The sequence below is a fragment of the Rattus norvegicus genome, chromosome 13, assembly GCF_036323735.1.
Source record: "Rattus norvegicus strain BN/NHsdMcwi chromosome 13, GRCr8, whole genome shotgun sequence".
NCBI classification, from domain to species: Eukaryota; Metazoa; Chordata; class Mammalia; order Rodentia; family Muridae; genus Rattus; species Rattus norvegicus.
This window is the reverse complement of record NC_086031.1, coordinates 67,073,202-67,086,489: the sequence shown is the minus strand read 5'-3', so window position 1 is coordinate 67,086,489 and position 13,288 is coordinate 67,073,202. Positions and strand designations below refer to the sequence as shown.

Below are 13,288 nucleotides of genomic sequence, written 5' to 3'. Positions count from 1 at the left end.
GGGCCGGCTTACAGGGTCAGAGGTTCAATCCATTTAACCAGGGCAGAAACATGGCAGCATCCTGGCAGGCATGGTGCAGGAGGAGCTGAGAGTTCTACATCTTCATCTGAAGGCTGCTAGCAGAATACTGACTTCCAGGCAGCTAGGATGAGGGTCTAATAGCCTGCACCCACAGTGACACACATACTCCAACAGGGCCACACCTTCCAAAAGTGCCACTCCCTGGGCCGAGCATATGCAAACCACCACAGGACTGACAAGGAAACTGAGGTGCACAGGAAATAAGTTACTTACACAAAGTGATATACACAGCGATGTGTCTAGGTCCCTTCACAAGACAACACAATTAACGAATTGAATGACCACTGCAGGGAAATGGGCAATGGACAAAGCTACTTTTGGAGGCAGGGAACCATGCACCTCACTTAACTCCACCCCTCAATGATTACTGTTTCTGGTCAGATTCAGTTTTAGAACACAGCTCACATTCTCGAAACCGAAAAAACGGTTTAAAATTAAAAATAAATGTGCACGCTTACAAATCTTTACTATGGGTATGTTTTTTTTTTTTAAAAGAATACAAGAAAACTGGGTGTGGAACAGCACGAGATTAGCAGCCAAGTCACTACTGCCCATAGGAGGCAGCTGCCCTTGTCACTGTAATAATGCCACTGTACTGGCTTCTTACAAAATGAGTCGGTGACAAACCCAAGGCAATCTTCGGTATAGAAGACTAGAACGATATTACTGTCCAAAAAGTAAATGTTAAGTTCATTATGAGTGAGGACACAGGCTTGGGAAACTTGTAATATCATGTCATTAACAGCTGAATTGCCAGCTGTTGAAAACAGTCCAATTTCATTAGTCACAAATAGGAGGAGGAGATTTTAGTGATGTGAGAAGAAAAGGAAGAAAAACACAGGAATATTAAGCTGGACATAATGGCTTATGCCAGTAACCCAGTGGGAGGTGGGAGGGCCAGTGTGTGACTCCAGAATTAGTTATAAGATAGCATAGGCTATTTACAGTGTGTGGCTTTGCCTTACAAAAGGAAGGAGTAGGAGGGGGTTTCAGAGGGTAGGAGTGCTTTTTTCACAAGCATTGGGACTTAAGTTCTGATCATCTGCACCCTCATAAAGCCCAGTGTGGCATATGCACCTCTAACCCCAATGTTAACTGATAGAGACAGGCAGATCCCATTCTAAGCTCCAGGCTCAGAGAGAGACCCTGTCTCAATGGAGTAAGACAGAGAATAGCAGAACACAGAACATTAGATATCCTTCTTCGAACATACATGGGCTGAACCCAGACCTCCCTGCATGTATGTAGCAGATGTGCAGCTTGGTCTTCATGTGAGTCCTGAACAACTGGAGCGGGGGCTGTCCTAAAAGCTGTTGCCTGTCTGTGGGTTACATTCTTCTAGCTGGGCTGCCTGGTCTGGCCTCAGTGGGAGAAGAAGCGCCTATCCTTGCAGAGACTTGATGTGTCAGGGTGTGTGGGGTGCACAGGGGGCCCCACCTGCTCAGCAGAGAAGGGGATGAGGGATGGGGGAAGGATTGTGGGAGGGGGTGAACACGAGGGGGCAGTGAGCAGGAGGTACAGCGAATAAGTAAAAATTAAATTCAAATAAATTAAAATAAAAGGATGTCCTTTGGCCTCTACACTACATGCAGTAATACACATGTACAGGGAAGGGAAAAGGAGAGGGACAGAAGGGAGAGAAGGGGAAGTGAAAGAAGAGGAAGAGGAGGAGGAAGAAAAAGATGAGGAAGAGGAAGGAGGGGGAGGAGAGATTTAATACAAGCAACAGAGAACCAAGATCAAGGAAAGTGGGGACCAATGTAGCCCAGGTAAACACTATGTGTAGTTAGAGGCTATTGCTAGTTTCACCTCCCCGCACTCCAACGACGTCCATCAATAAGTTTCTCTGTAACACTAAGGGCTTAATAATGCAAGCTGAAATAAAAGGCTCGAGGAATTGCCTTCTTACGCTGAGTGTAATGCACGAGCTGTATACAAAGGGCCAACCATCTGTAGTACTGTCTTTAAACACATTTGGAGAGAGTCCAGCCACTGTTAGAGAAAGAGTGCATGCTAACTGACCTGCTCTTGTCCATGATAATCTCTAACGGTCTTTATTCATCTCCGATTTTATTTATTAGAATCTATAGACTATGTAGACTCCATATATACATATTACTCTAGCTAGAAGTGTGGCAGTTGCATTAAGAAAATAGCTTTTTTTTTTCATTAAACCTTCAGACCTTTTTTTTTTCCTTCCATTTATTTCCGCTCTGGTTTTTATTATCCCTTCTCTTATACTAATTTGGGGGCAGGCTTGCACTTGTCTTCTAAGCTCATTGTTAACCCATTGGTTTAGAAACCATAGATTATCTTGCTAAAGTGAGAGTCAAAGAATGAAAATTGGTGTGCTTAGCAAAGTTTAAGGTCTAGGAAGACTGAGGAAGGCTGGAGAGGAGAGCGATTGTTTTGTAAAACATTTGCAGTGCTAGCTGTTTCAGCCTTCCATGTCAGCTCCCCAAAACTCACCCAAAACAAGGCACGTTCTGGCTGCCTGGGTGCTCTCCGCTGCTCGACCTGTGTTTGCAGAAGGAGCGTAGCTGTGCAGGAGCTGTGCCCTAAGCTGGCTGTTCTGTGTGGCTCAGGGATGACATGAAAACTCCTGATCCCCCTTGGCATGGATTTCCCACTGTCTTGGCAGGTCCATACCACAATCACTGTGGTGTGTGCCACTCGGCCAGGATTTTAAGGCTGGCTGGCCACCAAGAAACAAAGAAGCCTTCTATGAGCCCAGCAAGACACTCCGCTGGGAATGCCAGGGCCCCGAATGTCTACAAATACATATTTCACAGGTATCTCAGGAATTTAATTTCCACTGTTGAGTGTCTAGAAAATCCTGCGTTTCTCAAGGCCTCAAAAAGGAGCAATTTCTCACTGCAATTTTCAGTGAGAAAGCAATGGCTCATCCAAGATTCCCTGGTTCTCGTCACATTGGCTACCTACTAGAATAAGAAATTTGCGATCGCCCTCTATCCTGTTCTCCACGAGTGGACAGTCACTCTCAAAAGAGTGACTACAAAGAGACCTATACTGTTGTAAAACCCTATTGTCCAAAATGCATGCCCTGAAGTCTAATTCATTATTATTGTTGTTTGGTGGTGGTGGTGGTAGTGGTGGTGGTGGTGGTGGTAGCTAGTAGCCCAATTGGGGAGATTTTAATTTAAGAAACCTTTCTCCATCCTGGTATATACCCCTCAGCTGACTCTAAAGTAACTGAACCTGGGAGGAAATGAACTATTCTAACGCAGCCGACGTGCCGACGTGCCACTGGACCCAGATACTCATACAAATCCTTTAGCAGAAGTCTTTCTGGCTTTCTGCCTCATTTGGGACCTTGGAGTCTAGGGTGAGCACTTGTGTTATTCTTGCTTCTGAATGCATGTCCCTAAGGTATCTTCAAACACGAATCAGAAAGCACGGAAGGGGGAAAGTTATTTTCGTATTATGTTTATAGAACAACGACATCTCCACGAGGCAGGAGATAGCCATCAGCCTGTCAAATTTGCCAAGCAGATAAATAATAATTATAGAGTCAACAAAGTGAACGCATTACAAAGCCCCAAGTTCAGCCCTAGCAGACCAGCATGAAGATGTTCAAAGTTCCAGTCTGAAAAAAACATCTTTGCACATATGGTGTTCCTAAAGAAGAAAAGTACTTTCTAGCCAAATCTAAGGTTTAAATCATGGGAGAGACTTGGCTAACGACACCAACCACAGATGTGATGTTTGCATTAGTGGCAGCATGACCCACTAAATAAGCTCTAGCCATTATGCATATATTCTGCATGGATTTTCAATTATTACCTACAACAAGATTTAAAAAAAAAAAACAAACGGTATGAACATTAACAGGGTTTCCCACCAGAAGAGTGAAGTGCAGAAGGAATGTAACAGAACTCTGATTTATTTACCACTAGGTCACCCGACGGCCACTGGGTGACCTTCTAATTCTAAGTAGTCACTACTTGGGTTCCAGCCTGAGGAAGGAGCACCTGAATGCCAACCAAGGTCAGGTAAAGCAAGTCAAAGAGACAGCAGGGGCTTAGTGCAGACAGTGAGGCTAATGGGGACTTGGGGGCCTGGACCAAGTTCACAGAACAGAGACTACTTAGCCTCTCTCGTGGAGAAATGCAGACCTGGGAATGTCAGGTATTCATTACACAGACATTCATAACATTATAAACTTACACATTATGATATAGGCTTTGGGGGGCGCACGTTACAATTTATCAACAATTACCAAAAAAAAAAAAACCTACAAAAGTACTTTTTAAAAGACTGATTAGGTGGCTGGAGAGATGGCTCAGTGATTAAGAGCACTGGCTGCTCTTAACAGGGCGCTAAGGTATGAGTCCCAGGGCTCACATGGCAACTCACAACCATATGTAACTTCAGTTTCAATGCCCTCCTCCATCCTCTGAGGATACACACGTGATACACAGACTCACATGCAGGCAGAACACCCATACCATAAATTAGTAAAAAAAATTTTAAATACTTTACAAAGAGTGATTAGGGCCATATTTTCTAGAGCACAAAGAGTCAATGGCAAGAACGCAGGGGGGATGTGATCAGAGAGGGATGATGTCATCAGAGAGGGATGATGCCATCAAAGAAGGGGATGATGTCATCAGAGAGGGATGATGCCATCAAAGAAGGGGATGATGTCATCAGAGAGGGATGATGCCATCAAAGAAGGGGATGATGTCATCAGAGAGGGATGATGCCATCAAAGAAGGGGATGATGTCATCAGAGAGGGATGATGCCATCAAAGAGGGGGCTGATGTTATCAGAGAGGGATGATGCCATCAAAGAAGGGGATGATGTCATCAGAGAGGGATGATGCCATCAAAGAGGGGGCTGATGTCATCAGAGAGGGATGATGCCATCAAAGAAGGGGATGATATCATCAGAGAGGGATGATGCCATCAAAGAAGGGGATGATGTCATCAGAGAGGGATGATGTCATCAGAGAGGGGGATGTGATCAGAGAGGTACTCAGAGTAACACCCTGAAATAGAGGTTCTGTGAAACTGATCTGATTCTACCAGCTGGGAAGTAATATGGGTGTCTGTCAGTATGTAAAGACCCTGATACAGAGAGAGGGGCTTCAAAACACCACACTTGTATAGGGTACAGGCAGCATATACATTTGGGTCAAAATATGTACACACATTGGCAGCTTCTAGACAAATATGCGAAATACTCTCAATGCTCACAGCTGGCACGTGAGATTCACATCTCATTGAATTCCTCCACACAGGGTCTGATCAGTTTAGCATGGGAGTCTGGCATTTTAGTAGTAAAATAAAAAAAAATAAATATACCAGAGTTCTAAAACAATTAGGCTTTCAAGTTTTTTTTTATTTTAAATTATGTGTATATATGTGGAGAGAGTGTGTGTGTGTGGGTGGGGGGGTGCACATGAATGCAATGCCCTCAGAGACCAAAGGGTGTCAGATCCCCTGGAGCAAGAGTTTCAGGTGGTTCTGAGCTTCCCAAAGTGATTCCGGGGGGTGGGGACTGAACTTGGGTCCTCTGCAAGAGCAGTACTTGCTCTTAACCAATGAGCCATCATTCCAGCCCCTGGTATAATTTTCAATCACTAACTTTTGTAAACATAAATGTAATTAAAACATAGCAAGCCACGCTGAGAGTAAGCATGTGAAAGCCATGCAGTTCTTAATGAATTATAGCTACGGTTTAAATACGCAGGTGGAATCTCCTCATAAGGTGGTAACAGGAACAGCCCAACAAATTCATTACAGGCTAACAGCTTTCTCTCTGGCTTTATTGTATAATGTTACATGTTGTGAAGTAATGTGTAGAAACAACCTTTAGAATTCCCTACTATCAACCCCAAGAAACCCTCATAATGGCCCCTCTATACTGCTCCACAGAGTGGAGACAGTGCCACACAGTGAAATGACCCATGTGTGCGTTTAAGTGTTGGGAAGGGACCTCGGCACAACCGGCAGCATTCCTGGTTACAGAGCTCTCATTGTTCCTTGCTATAGCCACAGGAGACAGCTGAGCAGGAGGACTGCGGAAAGCCCATGACCAAAGAGTAGCAAGGGGATGCAGGATAAAGACCCAGAGAAATACCTGTAAAACTGACGTCTGCTTAGACTAGGGGGCATGCTGCACCAACCAGGAGGGGCACGCTATAAAACGAACAACATTGAAACAACTGCTCAGGATTTAAAAGTGGCGAACGATGGCGTCACCACGTTACTTACCATACAATCTACTGGGGTAAATTCCTTCCCTGCCCTTTGCTTTGGAGTCCACAGACGTGAAGCTCATTTGGGAACTACTTCAGGACACTATCTTTTGCTGTAGACAGTTTGCCATTGTTGAAGCAATGGGATCGGTGGGGACAAACATTTGCTACTTCAGTGTTTACTTAAAGGAGTGCATCGTTTTGAAATCCAAAGGAGGTTGAGAGCAAGATTGACAGGTTTCTCCAATCCTTGCAAAGAAATTTTATACAGTAGCTCTGGCTGTCCTGGAACTCACTATGTAAACCAGACTGGCCTCAAATTTACGTGCCTCTGCCTCCCAAATGCTGGGGGTTTAAAGGCATGCATCACTATGCCTGGCTTATATTTTAGACAAGCAAATCTAAAACCACCCACTTAAGAAGCTGAAAATCTGAATGTTTTAGCAATAGGAACGCCAAATATAGTCAACAAACATACACAAGGTTCTGTTTTAATTATTGCCACTAGTCATACTTGGAAGGTTTCTTTTGGTTGCAGAAAGTGACTTTCATACATATACACAACATGCCTTTTAGTATTTATTGTTTGTTCCTGTGAAATCTTCTAACATAGCGCTGAGCTCAGCAACTAGTCAGTGCCTGAGCTAAGTACGAATTGATTGGGACAGCGGAAGAGAACCATGGAGCCCCCGCTATCATTCAAGCAGAAGAGAATTGCCCCCCCACTCCCACCCCCATTATCATTCAAGCAGAAGAGAATTGTGGGCCTCCTGCTATCATTCTAGCAGACAAGAACCACAGAGCCCCTGCTATCATTCAAGTGGAAGAGAAACAAGGAGCCCTCGCCATCATACAAGCAGAAGAGACAATTCTCATTTGATGGAAACCCACGCCAGCACTCTTATCTTCCCAAGCTGGGTCAACTGGACAGAAGCAAGAGGAGAACGAATTGGTTCTTTCCCGCTTTTAAGTGGGCCACGTGCATGTTTTGTGGTACATCAGTCACTGGCTCACGTTCTGACTCCACCATGGGCTAGTCTTGAGACCTTATGTAAAGCTTTTACATTCTCTGTGTCTCAGGTTCCTCTTATATGAAGTGAGATAGTGAGATAACCCTTCCTAGGTTTGCTACTGGGAATAAGCATGTTATGACATGTCTTGGTTAGAGTTTCTATTGCTACAATGAAACACCATGACCAAAAAACAAGTTGGGGAGGAGAGGGTTTATTTGACTTAAACTTCCACATCACTGTTCATCACTGAAGGAAGTCAGGACAAGAACTTGGAGGCAGAGCTGATGCAGAGGACATGGAGGGATGTTGCTTTCTGGCTTGCTTCCTGTGGCTGTTCAACCTGCTTTCCTATAGAACCACCAGCCCAGGGATGGAACACCCACCACGGGCTGGGTCCTCCACCATCAATCGTTAACTAAGAAGATGCCTTACAGCCAGATCCTATGAAGTCATTTTCTCAATTTGTGTGTCAAGTTGGCATAAAAGTAACCAGCATGCCACATAAAGCTTTGAGAATACTGACCCGTAAACGTTAGCTTCATTGTGCTGGTGGCTTTGTTCTAAAATGATTAGTGTTTTTACTTGATATTTTATTTTTATTTCTGATAACCATATACTGGTTGTACATTAATGGAGGTCAGCATGCCTTTTGAAAACTTCATTTTGAGGCCTGGTGACATGGCTCAGTGGGTAAAGGTACCTGTAGCTAAGCTTGATCCAATCCCTGGAAGTCACTCAGTTGAAGAAAACAACCAACTTTAGTATGTTGGCCTCTGACCTACATACACACACTAAAAAATAATAATAAAATAAAAAAATAAAAAAATAAAAAAACTAAAAAATAAAATTTCATTTTTCAAAGAGAGAGCTGATGAAGAAAATACAAGTTTGATAGGACAGGAAGTCTCGTCTATTTAGCAGCATTCAAGTGAAAGGCTTGGAACACACACCTCACTTATCAGTACAATAACTAACATAAGGAAGTCCTTACGTCAGTCCCTTTCAGATGAGGATAGTCCATCTCACCACAGGCGTGCCCATGGTGACCCAGAAGACTAAACTTAGTCCACCTGGTTCTAATCTATAAAACCTTAACCCCATTCCAATTCACCACGTTGGAAAGAATAAGGAAACAAGAAAACAAAACAATATCAAGACGGTGACAAAAGAAACATGTTTTCACTGTGAAATGGCTACAACTTGTCTTTGAAGGGACAACAGTGGCTGCCCGGCTCCTGGCAGACTCTGACATCATTTCCACCCCAGGTGCTGAAAACTATCACTAATAGCCATTTAGAACATGTTACAAACACACTTACATCAGTGTATCTACTTGAGCTTCTGCCAAAATGTTGTGACTTGGCCATTAAAAATGTGGAAGGAAATTCCGGCTAATCCCCAAACAAGATAGAGATAAAGTAGGGAGCAAAATATCATCAGAACTAGTTCCCCAGAACAAGCAGAAGCCCACCCCTGCATACTTATGCCAACAAACCTCATCTCTCCATTTAACTATTAAAAGTGATTCTCAATTTAGTATAATACTTTTGTATAATACTTTGCACCCCTCCGCCAGATGAAATGCCTGGATTGTTCCACAGTCACACAGCATAGCACCCCACAATTACTATAGGCCATCTAAACAATAAACTTAAAGTCTCTTTCTGGACTAAGTTATTTCTTCTTTTGGACCAAACGTACCCTTTTCCAGTTTTCACTACTGGTACATGGCCCTTACTTAGCCAAACCACAGCTTTAGGAAGTGAACAGAGGTCAGCCTTCCCTCTATTGCTGTGGCTACTTGTTCTGGGCACCAGTGAATTAAAGAGAAGTCATCAAACACACTGCCTCATGGCACAAGGCCTCACAATTTCTGTTCCTCAGCACAGTGCCACACATTTTATATGGAATGAAGTTTCTGCCTCGTTTCGTACCCCAGGTTGTGATACTTGAAGAAAAAACAAATATTTTGCTGAGTTTGAGATCAGACAAGAGAACGGAATTTTCCCCCCTTTTTTGTTGTTGTGAAGTACGTGGTAGGAAACAAAACTTTTTCTATGCTCAATCAACCTCTCCAACCCCCAAATTGTGATGCTGAGAAAAATAAATGCATTCTCCAAAAGCAGAGGTTGATTCCCTTCTCACCTGTGTGCGTGTAGTCTAGATCAGATCTAGAACGTTGCATAAGAGAATCATGTGGCAAAGGGGTCTCCATGTGACCCACGGGCCAGACTCAATGATGCTGTTGGCTAGGGGAAATGTCTTGATCTTCGGTGATCTAGGAAAGAAATCTTATCCCTTGTTCTTCCAGACCTCACAGAGGATGAAGGAGAAGAATAAGTCTGCACGGAGTTACGGAAGCGCCACTCAGTGAAAGCTAGCATCCCGGACTGTACTTGGTAATGCTTGCTTGGATGTTCTTGGTAGCTCACAGCCACTTTTCAAAGTTGCAGAGTAGATATCCTGCTTGGCATCTGGGATGCCGAGTAGATCTTGGGTTGAAGGCACAAGAAGGAAGCAACTAATAGAAGATCTTTATGGCCACGACATTCCACAGAATCGCTGTCTACGCCATAACCTACAACTATCCCAGACAATTCTCTTCTAAAGAGTACTTTAAAATTGACTTTTAAAACAGATTTATTCGTTTTTCTGTATCTCTGTGTATTTGTGGCCACATGTGGGTGAGTGTCTCCAGAGGATAGAATGGGGCATGGGATCCCCTGGATCTGGAGACTCTGGTGGCTGTCACTTGTCTAACACGGTGCTTAGAAACGAATTGCAGTTTAGACCTTTACAAGAGCAGCAAATGCTCTTAACCACTGAGCCATATCCTGGTCCTCTAAGAACCGGCATTTCTGTTGATATTTAGGTGTCATGTGGGGCTTCTAAGAGAGGGTCAAGCTTCTTAGATAGAACCGAGTGTCCAGAGATTAATGCAGAGATTGCCCCTGTCCTCACCAAGGGTTGGGAGTCTTCCTCAGACTTCTCATTCTGGCCGTGAAGGACTTCACTGTAAGTGAAGATAAGGGGAAAGAGGCCACAGAGGTCTTTGCAGAATCAAAATGACACTCATCTAAGCAGAACATGAGGGTTCATGTGATCTGGATCACCCATGGAAGTTAGGATAAAGCATCGGTTGCCTGTTGACTCCAGTTATATCACAAAAACCTATATAGAATTTAAGCTAAGGTAGAATTTTTTTTCAGTCATTTACACCAACTCTCTTATACTTATGAGAAGTCAATGTCTATGGATTCTATAACATATGGCCCCAATCACATAAGCTATTCTCAGATATTCTAATTTGTAATTTATAGACGTCTGCAAATTCTGCTTATATTTTGTTCCTAACCTTCCTCCCTTTTGAACAGCAAGCAGTCTGTAGGCAAGCTCGTATGTCAGATTTTAGCTTTCCCTTTTGTGGTGGTCTGTCTTCATTGTCAGTTGGATCGCATTGAATTTAAAATCACCAAGGAAAGACACTCCTGGGTGTGCCTATGAAGTCGCTTCCAGCAGGGAGGCGAGAAGATCTACCCAGACTGTAGGTGGCGCTGTTCCATGGATAGGGGTCCCGGGCTTAGTAAACGGGAGTCTGCAAGTGGAACATCACCGTCCGTCTCTCTGCACTCTGACGTGGATATAACGGGACCAGCGGTCTCATACTTCTGCAGCCAAGCCTTTCTCACCACGGTGAACTACACCCTCGAACTTTCTTTCCTTACATTGCTTTTGTCAATGCACCACTTATTAAGTGAGCCTCAATACTCCCCTTTCCTCTTCCTAAATCCTCATGGTAAATACTGTAAGGTTTTGAAAACTTAAATAGCACATACAAACCAAAACCACATGTCGAAGATTTCTTTTGCAAAGAAAGCAGGACGAGACTTGAGATTTAAAATGCTTCTGGCATGGAAGTGGTTAACACACACACACACACACACACACACACACACACACACACACACACAGTGCAAATCTGGCTTACCAACGTTCCCACTTTCTTTGCACATAGCACGCTCTTCTCCGTGGAAGCAGTCACGTATGGCAGGGTGTATAGGGAAGCAGTGTGCCCACAGAGCTGTACTGTGCCGCTTGTTTGCTCTCACGCCTCAGTACGGCTGCTACCAAGTACTGTTGGGCTGCCAATGAACTCCCCCGCCCCCCTCTACCCACCTCTTTTAGGTCTTGTCTGGGGATAGCTCCTCTCAAAAAACATTCCAGGATGCCTCTAGCTTTTATTCTCATGGATGAGGGAGGCTTGTCTACCAATTGGACAGCTTATCTTACCTGGTCAGATTTTACTTGCTTTGCAGACCATCTAGAGCTCGCCCGCCCAACTCCACCTCTAATGCTGGGATTTAAAGGTGTGGAACTGGACTGAGGTCTACAGGAGCAAGGGACAGACTTCCATTCATTCTCCTTGTCCTGATCCATAGCAAACACAAAGGGACCAGGCACAGAGTTATTTAGCCTGAAAACAAAACTTGACTGTTTATCTTCCCAAAAGGTGGCTCCATCGCGTCCCAGGATAAACCCCAGGGCACCTCACTGCAGTTTGCATCTGGAGCAGTGGGAATATGTCCCAGGAGGCTAAACAGGCAGAGACCTTCTGGAGCTCCCGAGAAAGAACAGTCCACAGTGTGGTGTGATTGGAAAGACTCCAAACAAAGCTTCAAAAATCTCCATCCCTGAGTTCAGATAACCCAGGGGAGGACCAGGAGCCAAGTTAAGCAGAGAGCAGGAGCCTAGCACCTGCAAGTCAGGGTGCCTCATTCTCCATCTCCCAAGTCTCTGTGGACCCCTTTCCTGCCTTAATTAATTAAGTTCTGTGTATGACATCTGGAGACCACACTCTCTCCCTTCCCTTCATTGCTTTGGGATACTGAAGAAACCAGCCAAAGAAGGATAAGAAAAGTCAAGGTCACCGAATTCTCGCCCATAGTTTCTCTTATCTCCCTCCCGACCCCATCACTCTCTCAGTCCGGGACCCACGCGGGCGGCGAGGGAGTGTGCGCAGCAGGCTGCCCTCATGCTCCGCGGTGGCCAGGGACCCCTACCCGCTCACCAGATGGCCATCCTGCTCTTGGGATAGTCCAGCCGCTCCAGGCAGCCCAGGAAGTGAGGCAGCGTGTGCGCTGCGTTGCGGGCGAGGACGACCACGAACACAGTGGGTTTCTGCAGGGGCGACTCGGGGAACGCCACCGTTTCCTCTCCGTCCTCATCCGACTCGGACTCGGCAGCGAAGCGCGCCGGGCAGCCGCGGCGGAGCAGGGCGGAGGACAGCAGCAACAGCGCGCAGGCGACGGTGGCGCGGCGCGCAGCCATGTTCCGTGGCCAGCGGGAGGCGGCGATGCTGCCAGTGGCGCCGGGGGTTCGGCTGCTCGGGGACGGCGGGAACGCGCACGGGCACCGACTTCTGCAGCTCGCGGGACCCGCCGCCGCCCAGCCCTGGCCCGAGTCCCCTGTGCACCGACTCCCGGCCACCCGCGCTCGCCCCGCGCTCCGCCCCGCGGACAGGTCGACGCCGTGAGGCTGATCTTTCCCAGGGAAAACTTCCCCTAGTCCAGGCTGCGCTTGTACAGCTGAGGTCTGCGGCTTCCTCCAGAGCTGTGAGGTGTGGCCCTGTCTGCCAATGGGCGTGTGTGTGTGTGTGTGTGTGTGTGTGTACATAACGGTACAACCCCAAGAAAATTTATTCTGCTTTTGCAAACCGCAGTCTGAAGTCCTACACAGTGACGCGATGTATCCAGGGTTTTATAATGCACCTATTGACAGATTAGAGTTCTAAAATTGGATGTCTCCTCAACCACCCAAGACTGTGAGAAACAATGTTATAACTTCTACAGAGGCAGAATGCTTGTATTTCCGTAGGCACAAAACTTCTCCTGAAAATTGGAAGACTTGGACAATTTTTTTACCTCAAATCCGAATCCTGAAAATAGGTCCTAATGGATCACTACTCTGGAG

General features: G+C 45.5%; 1 protein-coding gene across 1 annotated transcript in view; it reads right to left on the bottom strand.

The window, feature by feature from the left end:
• Colgalt2 (collagen beta(1-O)galactosyltransferase 2) overlaps window positions 1-12,939 on the bottom strand; it is a 104,644-nt gene extending 91,705 nt beyond the window's left edge. Inside the window, exon 1 of the mRNA NM_001427297.1 lies at window positions 12,387-12,939. Within this exon, the coding sequence (NP_001414226.1) occupies window positions 12,387-12,646 (260 nt within the window). The 5' untranslated portion in view covers window positions 12,647-12,939. The remainder of the gene's footprint in view (window positions 1-12,386) is intronic.
• Window positions 12,940-13,288: the final 349 nt, after the last annotated feature.